Source organism: Eptesicus fuscus, chromosome 10 (genome assembly GCF_027574615.1).
Source record: "Eptesicus fuscus isolate TK198812 chromosome 10, DD_ASM_mEF_20220401, whole genome shotgun sequence".
NCBI classification, from domain to species: domain Eukaryota; kingdom Metazoa; phylum Chordata; class Mammalia; order Chiroptera; family Vespertilionidae; genus Eptesicus; species Eptesicus fuscus.
Window position 1 is genome coordinate 1,706,223 of NC_072482.1, and position 17,596 is coordinate 1,723,818.

The 17,596-nt window shown below is 55.8% G+C and overlaps 2 protein-coding genes across 10 annotated transcripts; one reads left to right on the forward strand and one right to left on the reverse strand.

Annotated features, from left to right (window-relative positions):
- Positions 1 to 224: 224 nt before the first annotated feature.
- ATP6V1G2 (ATPase H+ transporting V1 subunit G2) lies at positions 225 to 3,127 on the reverse strand. Of its 7 annotated transcripts, none has more exons than XM_054721814.1 (4): positions 2,997 to 3,035; positions 2,106 to 2,189; positions 1,743 to 1,843; positions 225 to 1,276 (listed from the first exon to the last, which is right to left on the reverse strand). In XM_054721814.1, exons 2-4 carry the CDS (start codon positions 2,185 to 2,187, stop codon positions 1,103 to 1,105), a joined length of 357 nt encoding a protein of 118 aa, XP_054577789.1. In that variant the 5' UTR covers positions 2,188 to 2,189; positions 2,997 to 3,035; the 3' UTR covers positions 225 to 1,102. The 7 variants fall into 7 exon arrangements, with proteins under 7 accessions (XP_054577789.1, XP_054577788.1, XP_054577787.1 ...); XM_054721813.1 differs by having other exon boundaries at positions 2,901 to 3,005; XM_054721812.1 differs by lacking the exon at positions 2,997 to 3,035 and adding an exon at positions 2,705 to 2,769.
- Positions 2,944 to 12,591, forward strand: NFKBIL1 (NFKB inhibitor like 1). 3 transcript variants are annotated; one of them, XM_054721809.1, is made up of 4 exons: positions 2,944 to 3,042; positions 3,655 to 3,931; positions 10,474 to 10,695; positions 10,842 to 12,591. In XM_054721809.1, exons 1-4 carry the CDS (start codon positions 2,953 to 2,955, stop codon positions 11,417 to 11,419), a joined length of 1,167 nt encoding a protein of 388 aa, XP_054577784.1. In that variant the 5' UTR covers positions 2,944 to 2,952; the 3' UTR covers positions 11,420 to 12,591. The 3 variants fall into 3 exon arrangements, with proteins under 3 accessions (XP_054577784.1, XP_054577785.1, XP_054577786.1); XM_054721810.1 differs by lacking the exon at positions 2,944 to 3,042 and adding an exon at positions 3,087 to 3,176; XM_054721811.1 differs by lacking the exon at positions 2,944 to 3,042 and adding an exon at positions 3,500 to 3,560.
- The last annotated feature ends 5,005 nt before the right edge of the window (positions 12,592 to 17,596 follow it).

Here is a 17,596-nt window from a genome sequence, read left to right on the forward strand (position 1 = left end):
ACAAGCCAGCAACCCAGACTTGTGCCCTGACAGGGAATCAAACTGTGACCTGGTTCTTAGGTTAAAGCTCAACCGCTGAGCCACACCGGCCGGGCAATAATAATGTATCATTTGCTATGTTTCTACAACAAGTCTCCAAGGGCAGCTCTTTTGAGTGTTTGGAGAACACAGAAACAAGACACAAGAGCGGGGCTAAATGAGAAATGATGAAACAAAAGGATTTTCCCATAGTCACTTTATTGACAGTTTTTATTGTTACAAAGGAAGTCCATGCACACACGTTACAAGCTTCACTTCATATCTCAGGAAGCAGCGATCATCTGATAGGTCTTTGGGGTAATAAGAAATGGGAGAAAACCAATAAAGAGAAAGACCAACTTAAGAGAGATGAAGGAGAGGCTAAAAAATGCACCATCTTTCTGGAACTACAGTAAAGGGGCTAAATTAAATCATCATTTTATCTTTTCAGGTAGTGCAGGCTCTCTGAGAAAAGAGAGGTGGGAAGAACCAATTCTTCAGAGAATTACTAGGGTCACAGAACGAATGAGTAGAGTTAGAGTCACAGACAGAAGTGAGGAAACAGCTGTGTTTAGGTTTTGGCAGGTGGACATGGGGTGGTAATAATATAACGGGGTTGCCATTAATCGAATCATAACTACTACATGCCAGAAACCTGCGAGGCTCTGTAGAGAATGGTTCCTGATTACTGCAGCAGCACGGAAAGGTGGGCATTCTGTTCCCGGGAGGCACTGGGGCTACAGGTTAAGTAGCTTGTTCCGGTTGCCTGTCAACTAGTAGCAGGGTCAGGAGCGGGAGCCAAGCCTGCCGGGCTCTGGAGTTAGGGTGTTTTCTACGTCCCTGCTTTTTCATGCTACAAATTTCACAGGGGGATTGGGTGAGGGTGACTTGGGAATTGATAAGGTCTCAGTGAAGGTTAAAAAACAACAAGGAGATTCAGGTCTGAGCAGGTATCTATATTTCACAGGAGAATTATTGGATCCTCCTCGAATTTCTAGGGAATGGAAAACAGAGTAGGATTAGGATGGGAGGTGACTCTGATTTGGGGATTTCTTTTGAGGAGGAGTCAGGCACTAGGTTTGTCCTAGGCAGCAATCCGGTAGTTGGGGTGGACCTGGGGCCTGACGTCGCAGACCATGCCAAGGAGCTGGGCCAGGACGCGTTCTCGGTTTTTCTGCTGGGAGCTCTGCATGCCCTGCACCTGGCGCCTGGTAGCCTGCTCCACTTCCGCGGACAGGTCTCCCTGGGAGCCCATGGCCTGGGAGGTGAGGAAGGGGCAGAAGAGGAAAAGGAAGAGACAGAGAAAGAGGGTCCAGGCATGTGGAGGAAAAGATCCTAGAGCAAGGCCAGAGAGAAAGGCCCTCTCCAAACCGCCCATCCCACGGAAACAGCCAGACACCAGGACAGCAACACAACCCCTTCCTCCAGACCTGACGTGCAACGTCAGACTGTACAACCCCCACCCTCACCACCCATGACCACTGCACTCTGCCCCCCACCCAAATGTCATCATACTCCACACAGACTGTGGCAATCCCCACAAGCTGCTCAATTCCTTCAGGTGCCCAGGCTCTAAAATACCACAAAGCTTGACCAATGTCACACGGTCCCCACCAGGATCCCCTTCTGTCCTTGGCCATCTTATTTTATCGTAGAAGCACCCTCACCAGATGCATCCACCAACATGCACTCTGGGTGCCATCCCCGCTTCTCCCCAGACTCACCGCTTGCTGTTTGCTCTGGAATTCCAGCTCTCGCTCCCGCCGGTATTGCTCCACTTCCATCTGTGCCTCTTCCTTTGCCTGCTTCAGACGCCGGGCCTTCCCTGGAAGCAAAAAAAGGATGGGGGTGGGTGAACCCGACATAAAATGTGATAGTGGGGGTCAGTTCTTCCCAGAAAGTTATTCTGCGCTCAGCCAACCAGGTGATAGATTCTAACACTCCCCCATTTCTTCCCTTCTAACCAGCCCCCCAGCCCTCAGCTCTCTCCCCATCAGGCGTGGGTATTCCTCAGGACTCAAATGTTTGCTGTCCTCCCACCCCCAATTTTCTTTCCAAACTACTAATGGAGGAAGGGGGAGACTCACTCTTCCTGGCATCTGCCACCTTCTCAGCCGCTCGTTTCTCTGCTTGCAGGAGCTGCTGGATACCCTGGGATTGGCTGGCCATTTCTGTCGTTATGGCAGATTCTGTTTCGGATGCTACCAAGGTACCAAATGGCTCCCAGCCCCCCCCACCCCACCGCCTACTTCTCCTCTTCCAGCTCTTGCTGCAGTCCTCCACTATCCCTGGGTCTTAGTGCTCCCCTTTTCGCTTAGCCTGCACCGGGTGTCTCCCCCAAACTGATCCTCCCGAGGGTGGCTGGTCCTCCTCGCCCCCCTCACTCTGCAGTACCGAGAAGGACCTCTCGGGGGCAGCGGAGACCAGCCCCAAAGCTGCCCGCTAGAGCTGGGCGCCAGGCTGGCGCAGGCCGGGAGGGGCCGGGCTGAGAGGAGAGTATTGGGAGAGAAGGCGGCTGGAGGGGCGGCGGCTGGGTGAGGAAGTAAGGAAGTCACCGTCCGTGGTGCGTCGGGAAGAGTACGTTGGACTTCTGAATTCGGCCAACATCTCCTCCCTTTTCTCTCCCACCGTTTCCATTTCCAGTCTATCTTTCCCAAGTCCACACTTCTGCGTCCATCTCACTTGCCTGTATGTCTTTTCATGCCTGTTTTCCTCTTTTTGATCTGCCCCTGTTCTTGGCTTCAATGTGTTTTTTTCTTTTTCACTGTGACTTTTATTCCCTTATCTCTCCTGTTTCTCTCTTTTTTCATCTTTTCATCTATCTCGGAACCACTACTCTCTCCCCAGCTGGGGAGGTGGGGGTAAACCTCCAGGCCGCCCACCTTTTTCTGCGCCTGCCCTCCACTTCCCGGTTCCAGGTAGACCCTTTATCTTATGGGCCCTGGTTTCCCGCCGGAGGCCACACCGCGGAAACACACCTCCCCGCCCGCACCACCGCGCGTCTTCGGGGAGGAACGACATCCGGTAATGCTTCTTAGGTCATTTCCGCCCTTTACCTGCGTCTAGTTGCGCCGTTTCCGCCAGCCTAGGGTGTCTCCGCCCTCCTGCCTCCTCGCTCCGAGCGCCTGAACCCCGGCCTCGGGCCGGCGGCTCTGAGGGTACTTGGGGGGCGGGGGAAGGTCTGATGAGAACCCCTACCCCCCCCCCCCCCCCGGTCCAGAGGGAGAAGCCTTTATTTTACATCATTCGACCGGGTGCATTATATTCAATTTCTAGATCATTATTTGAAATTGTCCATGACTTTAAAATTCTAACTTGATAAAAATATCCCCTATCAGTCCCTATTCCCCCTTTCCAAAGTTCTTTATTTAAACTTTAGCGCGGCTAATGGGCCGCAAAGTGATCGTTTGTCCTTTTCTCAACTTTACATTAAAAAGTAAATGTGTGACGCCACCCCCCCCCCCCCCTAAAATGTTTTCAAACCGATCATCTGGTAAGGGGGAGCGGGAGGGGGAGGACAGGCCTCATCTCTTGCTGAGGATGTGAGAACCCGGGCGAAAGGAGGGACGGAGTGGCCGGGGTGGCGGGAGGGGCCGGCCAAGGCTGGGTCCCCCCTGATGCCTCTTCCTTCTGCAGCCCAGGAGTTCCATGGCCTCCGCTCCCCGCCGCCAGCGCCGAGAGCGTCGCTTCCGGCGGTACTTGTCTGCAGGTCGGCTGGCCCGGGCCCAGGCCCTCCTCCAGCGACACCCCGGCCTTGATGTAGATGCTGGGCAGCCCCCGCCACTGCACCGGGCCTGTGCCCGCCACGATGCCCCCGCCCTGTGCCTGCTCCTTCGGCTCGGGGCTGACCCTGCCCACCAGGACCGCCACGGAAACACGGCGCTGCACGCTGCCGCCCGCCAGGGTGCTGCTGGTGAGTGTGCCTGCGGGACAGGCCCTGAGCTACTGACCGGGTCTGAGATGGAGGCCGGCATCCTGGGACCTAGGGGGTAGATGCCCAAGTTGGCGTTGGCTGTCACTTGTGCCGTTACAGTACTAAACTACTATTGTCTGAAGAGCCCAACACAGATTTCGGTAGCTACTTTGTCTCTTGAGTGGTGGTTTGCCTATAGTGCAGAAAGTAGCACAGAGGTAGGCTTAGAGCTAGGGTGCCTGGGTTCAAATCCCAGCTGCACTCTTAATAGCTGGAACTTCTTGGGCAAGGTACCGAACTTCCCTGAGGCTTAGCTTACCCACGTGCAAAGTTACATAAAAACAACCCTTGCTATGTGCCAGGCACTTCTCACAACATAACTCATTTCATCCTCACAACAACCGTGTAAGTACTAACAGAGAAGTAATTTGCCAAAATGGTGCAGCAGTGACTGTAACCAGGCAGCCCAGCGAGGGCGCGGCCCTGTGATTCGGTACAGAGTTGTTATGGAAACACGCAGTGATGGTGCCGAGCTCCACCCCATGCTGGTGAGTGCTAAGAATCACCGGAAACAGGACGCTCGGTAAGCACTCAGTAGATACTAACCGTTGTCCTGCCTGTTATCAGCACGTCCGTACTCCCTTACCGACGGTTCTGAAACGAAAACGCCGAGAGGCAAACAGTTACGTCAGCCTGCCACCAAACTCATTCAGGGCAAAACCTAACCTGACCAGAGTGAGGCCATCTGCGATGTGTTTTTGTCATGCTGATGTCAACATTCAGAAGCCTTCGAGTGTCTGGCCCCGGGGCTGCCCGGGTCCTCCTGGGCCACCATGTGCACCGCCCGCCGCTGTGCTTCCCAGGCGGCCTGTGGGTTCTGTCGGGGCAGCGGTCCAGATTTGCCCTCAGAGGAGGTGTTCCTTCGAGAGTAAGGACATCTGAGGAGAACCTCTAGGTTGGGATGAGCAACCTTCACTCAGTTTGATTGCTCCCCCAGCACCCCAAGCATAGGAACCATGTCCACCCCCACACCTTCCCCTTACAGTAAAGAAAAATTCCCACTTTCTTTAATGTTTCTTAACATAAGTGAGATAGGCCAGCACAGGAGGAGGTTTGAAACTTAAAAACAAAGGAGGTTGGCAAAGTGCAGGTGGCTGACTGAACAACCCGCATTGCAGGTGGCAAAAGCTGAGCCCTCACCCAGGTGCCAGCTTGGGCCCTGGGGTCCGGGGCCGGGCTGGGCTGGGTGAGGGACCTGCAGCTCACCCTCTGTGAGCCTGATTTGCCTCTAAAATGCAGGTTGTGAGAGTAAGAGGCAGGCGCTTGGTACAGTTTAGCACTAACTAAATGAGAAGTAGTGTTATATTTATTCTGATAATTAATTAAGGCTATTTGAATAATAAAAATATTCCTCATGGTAAGTGCTTTCTTCATCGTATTGAATCCCAAGAAACCTGCAAGATTGATATTATTATCTCACAGGTGAGGAAAGCAGGGCTTAGTTCAGGAACTTTCTTTTTTTAAAAAAATATATTTTTAGCCGAAACCAGTTTGGCTCAGTGGATAGAGCAACGGCCTGCGGACTCAAGGGTCCCAGGTTCGATTCCGGTCAAGGGCAATGTACCTTGGTTGCAGGCACATCCCCAGTAGGGGGTGTGCAAGAGGCAGCTGATCGAAGTTTCTCTCTCATCGATGTTTCTAACTCTCTATCCCTCTTTCTTCCTCTCTGTAAAAAAATCAATAAAATATATTTTAAAAATATATTAGCCGAAACCGGTTTGGCTCAGTGGATAGAGCATAGGTCTGCAGACTTTGGGGTCCCGGGTTTGATTCCGGTCAAGGGCATGTACATTGGTTGCGGGCACATCCCCAGTGGGGGGGTGTAGGAGGCAGCTGGTCGATGTTTCTCTCTCATTGATGTTTCTAGCTCTCTATCCCTCTCGCTTCCTCTCTGTAAAAAATCAATAAAATATATTTAAATATATATATGTATTAAAAAATCAAAATATATTTAAATATATATATATATTTATATTTATATATACTTTTTTTTTTTAAATTGATTTCAGAGAGGAAGGGAGAGGGGAGAGAGAGAGAGATAGAAACATCCATGATAAGAATCATTGACCTGCTGCCTCCTGCACACCTCACACGGGATCGAGCCCGCAACCCGGACATGTGTCCTGACTTGGAATCGAACCGGGACCTCCTGGTTCATCGGAGGACCCTCAACCGCTGAACGGCGCCTGCCCAGCGGTTCAGGAACTTTCTTCCCAAGGGAGATCCACACTCAGGTCACACCCAAGCCCTTCCTTCCTCCCAGTCCCTGCCAGTCCTGCCACCAGGGGGCCTTCTAACTCCTAGGCAGGAAGGCCTGTCTCCCGTTTCCAGCTGCTTAGAAACCACTGTGCCTTAAATGCAAGTGTTCTCTTTGAACAGATGAAATGATCTTGGATCTCCGAGGAGGGGCATTCCCTCAGCTCCCAGGCAGGCCCAGGCCCGATGGACTTGCCTGTCCGCTGGGGTGGCTGGGCTGGGTTGTCACACCAGTGAGATGCTGGTAAATGGCCCCACCTTGGGCTTTTGGAAACTTCTCTTCGGACCCATCACCTCATGGGGAAGTTATCTCAGCTGTCAGAGACCCCTGTGTGCACACACCTTAGTCTGACAATAACCATTCTCTGCGTTCAGCAAGAATTATCGAACACAGAAATAGGGTTGTTGTTTTTTTCACAGTCTTTGCAAAAAGAATAAAATCCAGAGCCAACCTGATTTTTCCCAGATCTATTATTTTTAATGGGCACTCACTGCGCTTCTGCTGTGTGCCAGACATGCGCTGTCCGTTACCCTCGGTCTGCACGGCAGCAGAGGCGGCGGCCCTGCTTACAGGTGGCCGATATCAGTCCACGTTCCATTTGCCTTTCCAGCCTGACCTCCCACAGCACACCCGGCAGCTGCAGCCCCTGCGGGCTGTCTTCAGTGCCCCCAGCGTGTTTGTCACGAGCCTGCCTCTCTTGCCTGTGGCTTTCCCGTCTGCCTGATTTCTACTTTGCTCAATTACTCTCCCTTCCCAGACCAACAAGCCACCTCCGCCTGGAGGCCCCCTTGGAGCACCTCCCGCGGCTGCCTTTTCTTCCTCTGCGCCCCCCGCAGTCAGCTGTCCTCACGCTGAGCTTCTGATGCTGGGTTTTGAGTGAGCTGTACCAGTTAGTGTGAACTTCGCTTTAAGGAAGACATCATCTTATGGGGAGGAGAAAAGCAGTGCTGTCATCACTAAGACAAAGTCTATTTTTACTCCAAACGTTTTTTTCATACATATTCTTCCCAGTAGAAAAGCGCATTGGGAAAAGGTGATCTGTACTGCTAGCTGCTGATAAAGCTGGCACTGCAAGTCACCGGAGGAAGGTGAGCTATTTCACAAATGATATCGGAGCATTTGCTTCATCCAGGAGAAACAATCCTCCCTCCCTCATTCCTGACTTAAAAGTAAGTTACGTGAGGGACCCGCAGCTCACCTACATATGATAGGAAGGGCACATGCCAAATTCATGGGAGGGGTTCCCCTGGGGGAATAAAACTTAGAGGGCGGCATCGAAGAAAATTTTACTTTATCCATGATGGTTTTATTTCTTTAAAATGAAATGATGTTGCAAAAATGACAATATATTAACATACCCTGTGATAGGAATAGAGGTGTTTATTGTACTATACTTTCTACTTATTTTGAATTTTTTAGTTTTCTAAAAATAAAAGTAAGTATAGTAGAAAAACACAGGGGAATTGTTTTATAATCTTGGAGTGAAGAAAACCTTCCCAAGAATGAAATAACGTCAAAAGCTATTGATACAGATTTAACTACATTAAACTTTTTTTACAAATATGTTTTTATTGATTTCAGAGAAGAAGGGAGAGGGAAAGAGAGATAGAAACATCAATAATGAGAAAATCATCTGTCATATGCTTCCTGCACGTCTCCCCCTCCCCCTTGCCACTGGAGATCAAGCCCACAACCCAGGCATGTGCCCTGACCAGGAATCGAACCTTGACCTCCTGGTTCATAGGTCGGCACCCAACACTGAGCACTCTGGCATAAACTTGTGGGAATGGGAGAAGATACCTACAATGCATGTAGCACAGACACGGGGCTGATCTCTACCACATAAAGGCTGCCTCCCTGCATTACCGTTTCCGAGGGAAAGGTAGATGAATAAGAGCAGGTCACTCACAACAGAAACACAAAGAGCCAAGAGCATATGAAAAAGAAAATTTCATAATTAAAATCTTTCTTTAATCTGTCAGATGGGCCAAATGAAAAGGTTGATGAGACGCAGTTTTGGTAAAGGACGACACATTTCCATAGGGGTGTGTGTTGGCGCTAACGAGAGCTGTTTGGCAAAACCTCACAAGTTCTTGACTCAGAAATTCCACTTCTGAGAAACAGCCCCGCAGAAACCCCACAGGAGCCCACAGAGGCCGCAGGAAGCCAGACGGTTTGGAAACAAAGTCTGTCGCCTGGGGGGCGTTGGTTCCGTGCACAGTGGAACACCACGCAGTCATGAAAAAGGAGGCCACACGCGTGCTCCTGTGGAAAACGGATGAGATGCTAAGCGAGAAGAGCAAGTTGCCAAATAAAACATAGAGTGAGGTCGTGTACCGCTGGCAGAAGCTGTCGGCTGTGTGGTTGACGTCACCCACATAGGGCTGGAGAAGAGCGGCCCAGTGGCAGAGTGCTTACATGCGTTCTTCATTCTTTACGAGGAAAGGCGTTGAACGTTCGTTATACCCGTGCACTTCGGAACGCCGAGTCAGAGTGGGAGCCCCCGGCCCCTGCGGAGACAGCCTCACCTGTTGCTGCGCCTTTTCAGCCAGGCCACGTGCTCTCCTTACACAGCTGCCGTCAGGTCCCATGTACAGTTTTGTAGCCAGCTTTTTCCATACACACACGTCTTTTTTACTTACTATTTAATATCCTGTGTCATATTTTACTTATATTTTATAGTTGGAAGCCTTACTCCTTAAAACCTATGAACTTAAAACCTTCCCGTCCTGGCCTGAGCACCTGCCACCCTCACCCCCGCCATGAGCCCTGGTCAGGAGAGCAGCGCCCTCCCTCGTCCTGATGGGGTCTGGATCCGGCTACTCGAGTGTGCCCCGAGATGCGTGGGGGCCGTGGGCCTTGGCCGGCCGAGGCTGGGCCCGTTCTGCCCGCTGCCTCCCTGGCAATGGGAACGCCCCTTCTGTCCCGTGCTTCTCCTAGATGGCCAGTGCCACGGGAAAGATGGGGGGCCCTGGCGAGAGGAAGCAGGCCCACAGCAAGAGAGCCTCGCGCACCCTCCTGGCCCCAGGAGTGGGTGCTGGGTGGCCCGGGTGGGCCTGGGTAGGCAGTGAAGTGAGCACACGGCTCTCGGCACATGGCCACTCGGGAGCCAATGCGGGGAAGTCAGGACTCAGGGAGGGGAGTTCCTGGGCGGAACCCCCTCTCCGTCCCTCTCCCCTCCCCTAGGCCAGCAGTCCTTGGAAAGAGCTTGCTGGTTGCCTGGAGCATTTCTCTGCTTCAAACTCTGCTGATCTGGCCCTCTACCTCCACCCTCCCAGCATGCCCTGGGGAAGGCTGGCTGAGGGAAATTCCCCTAAAAACATTTATTTTATGCACTTTATTGAAAAGTAATATAAAAAGATACCTATTCGATATTTGCATATTTATAATGGTAGAGTAGAATGTTCAAATATTTTACCAATCTGAAGTATAATGTGGGGTGAGAGGTATAAGGTGACAATATTGTCTTTTCTCTTTTTTTTTTTAATCTCAGAGAGAGATAGAAACATCAATGATGAGAGAGAATCGTTGATCGGCTGCCTCCTGCATGCCTCACACTGCGGATCGAGCCCATAACCTGGGCATGTACCCTGACTGGGAATCAAACTTACTGGTTCATAGGTCGACGCTCAACCACTGAGCCATGCTGGCTGGGCTAAAGTGACAATACACTGAGTGGCCAGATTATTATGATCTCCAAATGCATAATAATCTGGCCACTCAGTATATATGTGTGTGTATATATACATATATGTATACACACACACACACACACACACACACACACACACACACACACTAGAGGCCTGGTGCATGAATTCGTGCATGGGTGGGGTCTGGTGCATGAATTCGTGCAGGGGGGGGGGGAACATGGGCAGTTGGCCAGCCTGCCTGCTGGTTGAACTCCTGGTGGAGGGGACAATTTGCATATTAGCCTTTTATTATATAGGATATATACTGAGGGGCCAGATTATTATGCGTTCAGAGATCATAACAATCTGGCCACTCAGTGCATTTTCCAGCCAAAACTAGAATACAGTCAGAGGTTTCTGACATTGCCCTGGGTGGCTGGAGGCAGACGGAAAACATAAAGTAGCTGATGGGGACACAGGCCAGAATAGCTAACTGTGGTAAACTGTCAGTGCTGTGTCAGGTCCAGGTGGCAGACAGGGCGTGCGTGGCCGGCAGGACCCCAGCTAACTCCCCACTGCTCTCCCACCAACAGCCTACACGGACTTCTTCCTGCCGCTGCTGCGTCGCTGTCCCTCTGCCATGGGAATAAAGAATAAGGATGGGGAGACCCCAGGGCAAATTCTGGGCTGGGGGCCCCCCTGGGGTTCTGCTGCAGAGGAGGAGGAAGACGAGGCGTCCCAGGAGCACCAGTGGAGGCAGAAGCTGCAGGGAGAGCTGGAGGACGAGTGGCAGGAGGCCACTGGGCGGCTGGAAGGTGAGGAGGCCATTCCCACCCACGCTGCCCTTCCCAGCTGCCACTGCGCCTGCACCCCCTGCACCCTTCCCCTGCCGCCCGCTTCTCTGGCCCTGTGACCTTCCCATGGCCTCTCCCCACCACCCCTGTCCCACCCTCCCAAACAGACTATGCTTCCCATGAGGCCCAGGAACCCGAGTCCTTCTCAGCCTGGTCAGATCGCCTGGCCCGGGAGCACGCCCAGAAGTGCCAGCAGCGGCGTGAGGCGAAGGGAGCCTGCCGGCCCGCCCGGGCTGAGGGCTCCGGTCTCGGCTGGCGGCGGCAGGAGGAGGAGCGGAGGCTCTTCCAAGAGCGGGCCAGGGCCAAGGAGGAGGAGCTGCGGGAGAGCAGAGCCCGGCGGGCGCGGGAGCAGGCGCGGGAGGCTCACGGGGACCCGGGGCCCAGGGCCCAGCAACCCAGGGGAGTCGGCAGGGGCAATCTCTGGCGCTTCAGTGATGTGCCCTGGCCCTGCCCTGGGGGAGGGGACCCGGAGGCCATGGCAGCAGCCCTGGTGGCCAGGGGTCCCCCCTTGGAGGAGCAAGAGGCTCTGAGGAGGTACTTGAGGGTCCAGCAGGTTCGCTGGCACCCGGACCGCTTCCTTCAGCGATTCCGGAGCCAGATTGAGGCCTGGGAGCTGGGCCGCGTGATGGGAGCTGTGACAGCCCTTTCGCAGGCCCTGAATCGCCGTGCGGAGGCCCTCAAGTGACCTCCGGGAGACCAGGCGGGACTGCAGGGCACGCAGCCTTCGAGACAGGCCGGCAGGAAGGGCACGATCAGAGGCGGGGTGACGAGGACGAGGCAGGACCGCACTGTGCAGCAGAGGATGTGGGGTGGGAGCGAAACTTGTGACGAGCGGGGGTGGGAGGGCAGCCACCGGCACTGCTCCTCGACTCCGCCACTTCCTAATAAGACCTGGTTCCACGGCTCACTCCCAGGACTCTGCCTTTTTCCACTGCGGTGGTTTTCATCTTTCCCGCCATCTGCCGACCCCACAGCTCTGCACACCTGTGACCCGCACGCACACGGCCGCCGGCCCTGGACGCTAGCGGCCCTGAGCAGGCCCGTGTGCCGCCGGCCTCACTCCTCGCCCTCTGCCGGGCTCCCCTCGGCAATCGGGGCCCAAGAGATGAATGTGAACACCGGCCAAAAAAGGGAACAAAACTAGTTTCCCTCCCTCCCCAGCCCCCACCAGAACCACATCCTCCTCCCCGCTCACTGCCTCCCCAGCAGACAGGGCTTTCCCTTTGCTGAGTCACCCAGTGGTCCAAGTGGGGGCAGCGGAGCTGGGGACCACGAGGAGTTGTGAGAGGTCGGGCCGGGAGCAGGATGGAGGAGGAGCCCTGTGGGGGAGTGGAATTTCGGTTGCTAAAATTAGGACCAGGGGCAGTAGGCGGAAAGAGCCCAATTATGTAACCTGGGTTGTCTGTTCTTGGGCAACCGGGGACCCACACCCGCGGAGGGTGAGGAGTAACATGGATTCACTCTAGTCAAGCTGCTCAGTCACTAAAGCCAGGTCGGTTGAGGCCTGAGGAAGCGACTGTGCTCATTTTAACCAGCCTGGGAACTTAAACTTCATTTTCCCGGCCCGTGTCAGTGCCTGGGCATTCACAGGCCTCCTGATAGCCCCTCATTACCCCTGAAAGCCTCACTGCACCTTGACCTGGCACCCATTCCCCAGACACGGTGTGACCAGACCTGGTGCGCGTCTTCCAGACCGTCACCCTGGACGGCTGGGCCCTGGCTAAGCCTGCAGGACCGACCGCTCTCCAGATGCACTCGTACGCGGAGAACTCAGCTTTTCCTCTTACTCGGAAACACTGCTGGGTTTTTGCCTCGTGCTTCCAGTTTGCAAACCTGTGAATAAATCGTGTATTTCTAGCCAAAGCCTCCAAACACGTTGAGTTTGTTCGACAGCTCAATCCTCAGCTCCCTCCATAGCTTCTGCCCCCATGAAGCCTGGATTTCATCGCTGGCAGCCAGGCCTGGCCCTCCAGAGAAATGTCCTGAGGGTGGAGGGAGAAGGCCTGGGGTTCCGTGGAGGACGGGGACACCATGCCTCCTACTGTTCATGCTCAGCTCTCAGCACCCTGCACTGGTGTAGGACTAGACGGCACCAGACCCCAGGCCGCCCCCCAGGGCACAGCAGCGGAGTGGAAAGAAAGGCAGGCCCGGCAGCGCCGGCTGGAGTGGCGAGTGCGGCGGGCGCAGTCTGCTTCAAGAGGCTCATGAATCAAGCTGATCTTCCAGGTTGGGAGCCCCAGTCTCCGTGGGCTGGAGAAGCCGGGAGCAGGGGAGGCCTTGGAGGAGGGAAGGGGCAGCCTCAGAACGTGGCATGGCCATGTGGGGTGAGCACGAGACCCCGGGGAGACAGAGAGCAGAGGCCCAAGGCCTGGAGGCATCGCCAGATGTTGGGGCGGGAGGCGGAAGGCTATGAGAGGAAGCTGCTGTGATTCAGAGAAGAGACGGGCTGTGAGCAACCCAGGCGTCCGGTTCCGCTCACAGCTGGGGGTTTCGGAAGTGGCATGCAAAGAGCTCAGGTTGGGGGGGCGGGGGGGTTAGGGTCCGACTGGGAGTTGACAGGTAAGTATCAGAAAACTTTGGTGTCCAAATTTGCTCCTCCATCCAGATTTTTCTCTGGTTTTTAAGCACATCGTTGCCCTTTGCAAGAGTTACATAAACCACAGTACAATAAGGCCTGTTCCTGGCCCCCAGACCTCCCTCTTTCCAGGGTCCCCCCCTGTGTCTGGCCCCCAGCCCTGTTGGGGGTTCCCCTGAGATGAGGGCTGTTCACTTTCTCTGACCACATGGTTTCCGCTTCAGTGTCTTTTTTTCCTAGGCTGATAAAAATACTGAGCCTCAGAGGCCCTGGCTTCCTCTGACCCCCTGGGCCAGGCAGCGGGCTTCCTGTCCAACACGGTGGGGGCAGGGAGGGGCCCAGGGATCCCGGGGTGACTGCCTCCCAGGAAGCGGGAGAGCGCGTGTCCTCCGGAGATGGGGCCAGGAGGTGTGTGGGTCTCAGTCAGAGAAACGGGTTGGGAAGGAGACTGGTGAGGTGGAAGCTCTGTTTGGGGTCCGGGCTGCTTAGGAAAGGCCAGCCGCTCAGCGAGCAGCCCGAGAGAACCCCAGTGGGTCGGGGTGCAGCCGGGAGCAGCTCCTCCGTGGAAGGAGGCGGAGGTGCACAAGAGCGCCCTGAGCAGGCGAGGGCATGGAGCCCGTTTCTGTGTGCGGGGAGGGGGGCGCCAGAGGTCACGGAAGGGCTTGAGCAGAGGCAGGGAGTCCAAAGCAGAGTGTTGAGGAGAAGAGCGTGCGGGTGAGAAGCCCAGGAGCGGGGAGCGGCGTGGCGGGCGCGGCTCTGGCGTGCCCAGATGCCCGCAGATGCCCGCAGAGGGCTCGGGCTGCGCCCAGCGTGGTGGCACTGCGGCCGCGGGGCGGGAGCGCTGCCGGGCACGCGCATGGGAAGAAGAAAGTGGTGTTTGAACACCTACTATGTGTGACCTGGTCCGTTTCCTAACCAGTAACCCTGCCCACGGCCGTCCAGGAGGGGTCCATTGTACGGGTGAGGAGACAGGCTCATAACGTCCTGTGGCTTGCTCGAGGCCACACAGCTAAAGAATGAGGGAATCATGTGGACTCGCTGGCGGTAATGAGACCCCGGAGGTCCCAATAGCTGCAGGTGGCATTGAGGAGGGAGCAGAGTTTATACACTTCCGGAGGCTGTCACGGCAAGACAGCCGTGGGGTGGTGCCGTGCGGGAGGGGGAGTCTGCGATGACCAAGTGTGAAGCCGAGGGGTCGGAAAGGTGATGATGCCTGAACAAAGGAGGTGCGTGGCCACGGGGAGAGGTGGGCCCGTTCAGACACAATCAGTACCTTTCCCAGCTGCCGACCGGAGCCAGATGCTCTGCCAGACAGTGGGCACAGAGAGGCAGCCACTGCCTCAGCCTGCCATCTGCCGAAACACACTACCCGTGTGCACGTGACAACCACACACAGTAATGGGGGTGCCCGCGGACTGGGGAGTGCTGGGCGGAGGCCCTGGGAGCTGGGGTGCTGGCCGGCAGGGGGCGGGTTCCGGCCAGCAGGGAAGCGCCCCAGGGGCGTTGGGCCAGAGGGGTCCATTTGGGTGTCACTCCTCTCCCGTGGAGGCTGAACCTGAGTGGACAGGGTCCCCAAGAGAGGGCGCACGGCAGAGCGTGAGGACGACCAGAGGCACGGAGGAGAGCCCTCTGAGGCTTCAGCGAGGTCGGGCGGGCGGGCGGGCGGGCGGGCGGGAAGCGCGCGGAGGCTCAGGAACCGGTGATTACCAATTTTGAGAAGATAGTTTCCACTTACAGAGGGCAGAAGTCGCCTCACACAGGCCGAGGAGCGAGTAGGAGGTGGGGAAAGGGAGGTGGTGGGTACAAAGTCAGAGAATGGCCAATACGGAAGAAACTAAGAATTGTCTCTAGTTCAACCCACAGATTTTACAGATGAGGAAATTCTACCAGTTCCCGAAAAAGTGGTTGGTTAGGGTGGTTAGCGGTCTCTTGAGACATCACACAGAAAAGGAAGGTGAGAGATGGAAGGGAGAGAGAGAGTCGGGGAAGGATTTTTTTATTTTCAAGAAAAAAACTTGAATTTGTAAAATGAAGAGGAGCAAGAAAAGAGAAAGCCTAAGAGGGAGAAAGGTGCGGTGAGAGGAAGTGGGGGACGGGACAAAGGGCCCGCGGGCAGGAGGCGCGCTCCCCGAGTCGGAAGAAAGGGAGGCCGAGCACAGTGAAGGGAAAAGAAAGAAGCCAGGAGCCCCGCCCTGGGTGGCTTTCGCTCGGCAAAATGGATGCCGGCACGCCCTGGCCAGTGTGGCTCAGTGGACGTCAGCCTCCGGACCAAAGGGTCCCGGGTTCGATCCCATCACGGGCACGTACTCGGTTGCAGGCTCCTCCCCTGCCCAGGCCCTGGTTGCGGCTCATGCAGGAGGCAGCCAATCAATGTGTCCCTCTCACATTGATGTTTCTCTGTCTCTCCCTCTCTCCTCCACTCTCTCTAAAAATCAGTGGGAAAACATCCTCGGGCGAGGATTAAGAACAAAAAACAGGCGACGGCATCACAAGTGAGGGCAAAGCAGCGGTGGGAGCATGGGGACCACATCCCTGCAGGGGACGGGACCAACCGAGAAGGCGAGAAGGGCCTTGGGGGTCAGTGGGCAGGTGGCATGACGCCTGCACGCTTGGCTGCGCCGGAGAGAGACGGGAGGCAGACCACGTCTCCCAAATGACGTCAAGGTCTTCTCGGTGAGCATCCGGCAGGGAGGGGTTCCGGAGCTGAAACACCGAGGCCGAGTGCAGGCCTCCTCTTTTGACTTGAAAGTCTCCAGAGATGGTGGTGGGGGTGAGATGGAGGAAAACAGCTAGGCATACCAGCTGTTACAGGAAGAGTGTGGCAAAGGCCTCTGGAGGAGGAGGAGGTGCCCAGGCCACAACCCCTGATCCTGCCCCTGCCCTAGACCCTGACTGACCTTGACCCTGCCCCAGACCCTTACTCTGACCCAGCCCCTAACCCTGACCCTACTCTGGCCCCTGCCCCTGCCTCTGCCCCTGCCCCTGACCCTGACCCTGCCCCTGCCCCTGCCCCAGACCCTTACTCTGACCCAGCCCCTAACCCTGACCCTACTCTGGCCCCTGCCTCTGCCTCTGCCCCTGCCCCTGCCCCTGCCCCTGCCCGGCCTCTGCCCCTGCCCCTGACCCTGACCCTGACCCTGCCCGTCCTCTGCCCCTGAACCTGCCCAGACCCTGATCCTGACCCTGCCCCTGCCCCAGACCCTTACTCTGACCCAGCCCCTAACCCTGACCCTACTCTGGCCCCTGCCCCTGCCCCTGCCCCTGAACCTGCCCAGACCCTGCCCTGGCCCCTTCCCCGGCCCCTGCCCCTGGTGGCGGGTAGAAGGAAGGGCAGGCTTCACCAATGAGAGAAGGAGCATTGGAAGAGTCCAGGTTCCAGGTGCCAGAGGAGGATGCTTTCAGAAATGAAACAGAGGGTGGGAATAGGAGGCGTCCACGGAGCACCAGGAAGTGGGGCGGTGGGCGTGTCCTTGTGGGGTAGGACGGCTTCGTCTCTGGAAGCAGGGGGTGCTGCTTGTGGAAGTGAGCATGGAAGACACACAGCCATCGTCGTGAGAAACACACACCTCCGACAGGCCTCGGGATGCACAGGCGGCACACCTGCTGATGCTGACAGTGCCCGGGGTGGCCTCCGACCTCTGACCTGGCCTGTGCACCCAGACTCCTCCAACTGCCAAGTGACATCTCCCCTTAGTGTCTGTCCAATAGAGTCAGACAGCAAATCCAACCTCAGACTTCTGGTTCTCCCACCTCAGGACCCTGCAGCTCTCCCCGTCTCCCCACCTTCACCCCCACCTGGCCATCCGTCTGATCCTTCATCTGGTCCTGTCCATTCTACCTTCATGGCTGCCCCATCTTCTCTCCAGGATTACAGCAACTGCCTCCTGACGGTGTCCCTGCTCTCAGTGCTGCTCCTGCGAGCCAGCTCAACGGGGAGCCACAGGGATCTTTTCAAAAGGCCAGTCACGCCGAAGCCTGTGTGGCTCAGTGGATAGAGCGTCGGCCTGCGGACTGGGGGGGTCCCAGGTTCGGTTCCGGTCAGGGGCATGTGCCTTGGTTGCGGGCACATCCCCAGTGGGGGGTGTGCAGGAGGCGGCTGATTGATGTTTCTCTCTCATCGATGTTTCTGGCTCTCTATCCCTCTCCCTTCCTCTCTGTAGAAAGTCAATAAAATATATATATTTTTTAAAAAGCCAGTCATGCCGAAACCGGTTTGGCTCAGTGGATAGAGCGTCGGCCTGCGGACTGAAGGGTCCCAGGTTTGATTCCGGTCAAGGGCATGTGCCT

Bases quoted from the DNA above. Each gene is read 5' to 3' on its own strand.
- ATP6V1G2 (XM_054721812.1), bottom strand. The intron at 1,844-2,105 runs GTGAGTCTCCCC...TTTTGCTTCCAG, and splicing joins GGTGGCAGATGCCAGGAAGA to GGAAGGCCCGGCGTCTGAAG. The intron at 1,277-1,742 runs GTGAGTCTGGGG...CTCACCTCCCAG, and splicing joins TCCAGAGCAAACAGCAAGCG to GCCATGGGCTCCCAGGGAGA.
- NFKBIL1 (XM_054721809.1), top strand. From the start codon at position 2,953: ATGGGCCCTGGTTTCCCGCCGGAGGCCACACCGCGGAAACACACCTCC. The intron at 3,043-3,654 runs GTAATGCTTCTT...TTCCTTCTGCAG, and splicing joins TCGGGGAGGAACGACATCCG to CCCAGGAGTTCCATGGCCTC. The intron at 3,932-10,473 runs GTGAGTGTGCCT...TCCCACCAACAG, and splicing joins CGCCCGCCAGGGTGCTGCTG to CCTACACGGACTTCTTCCTG.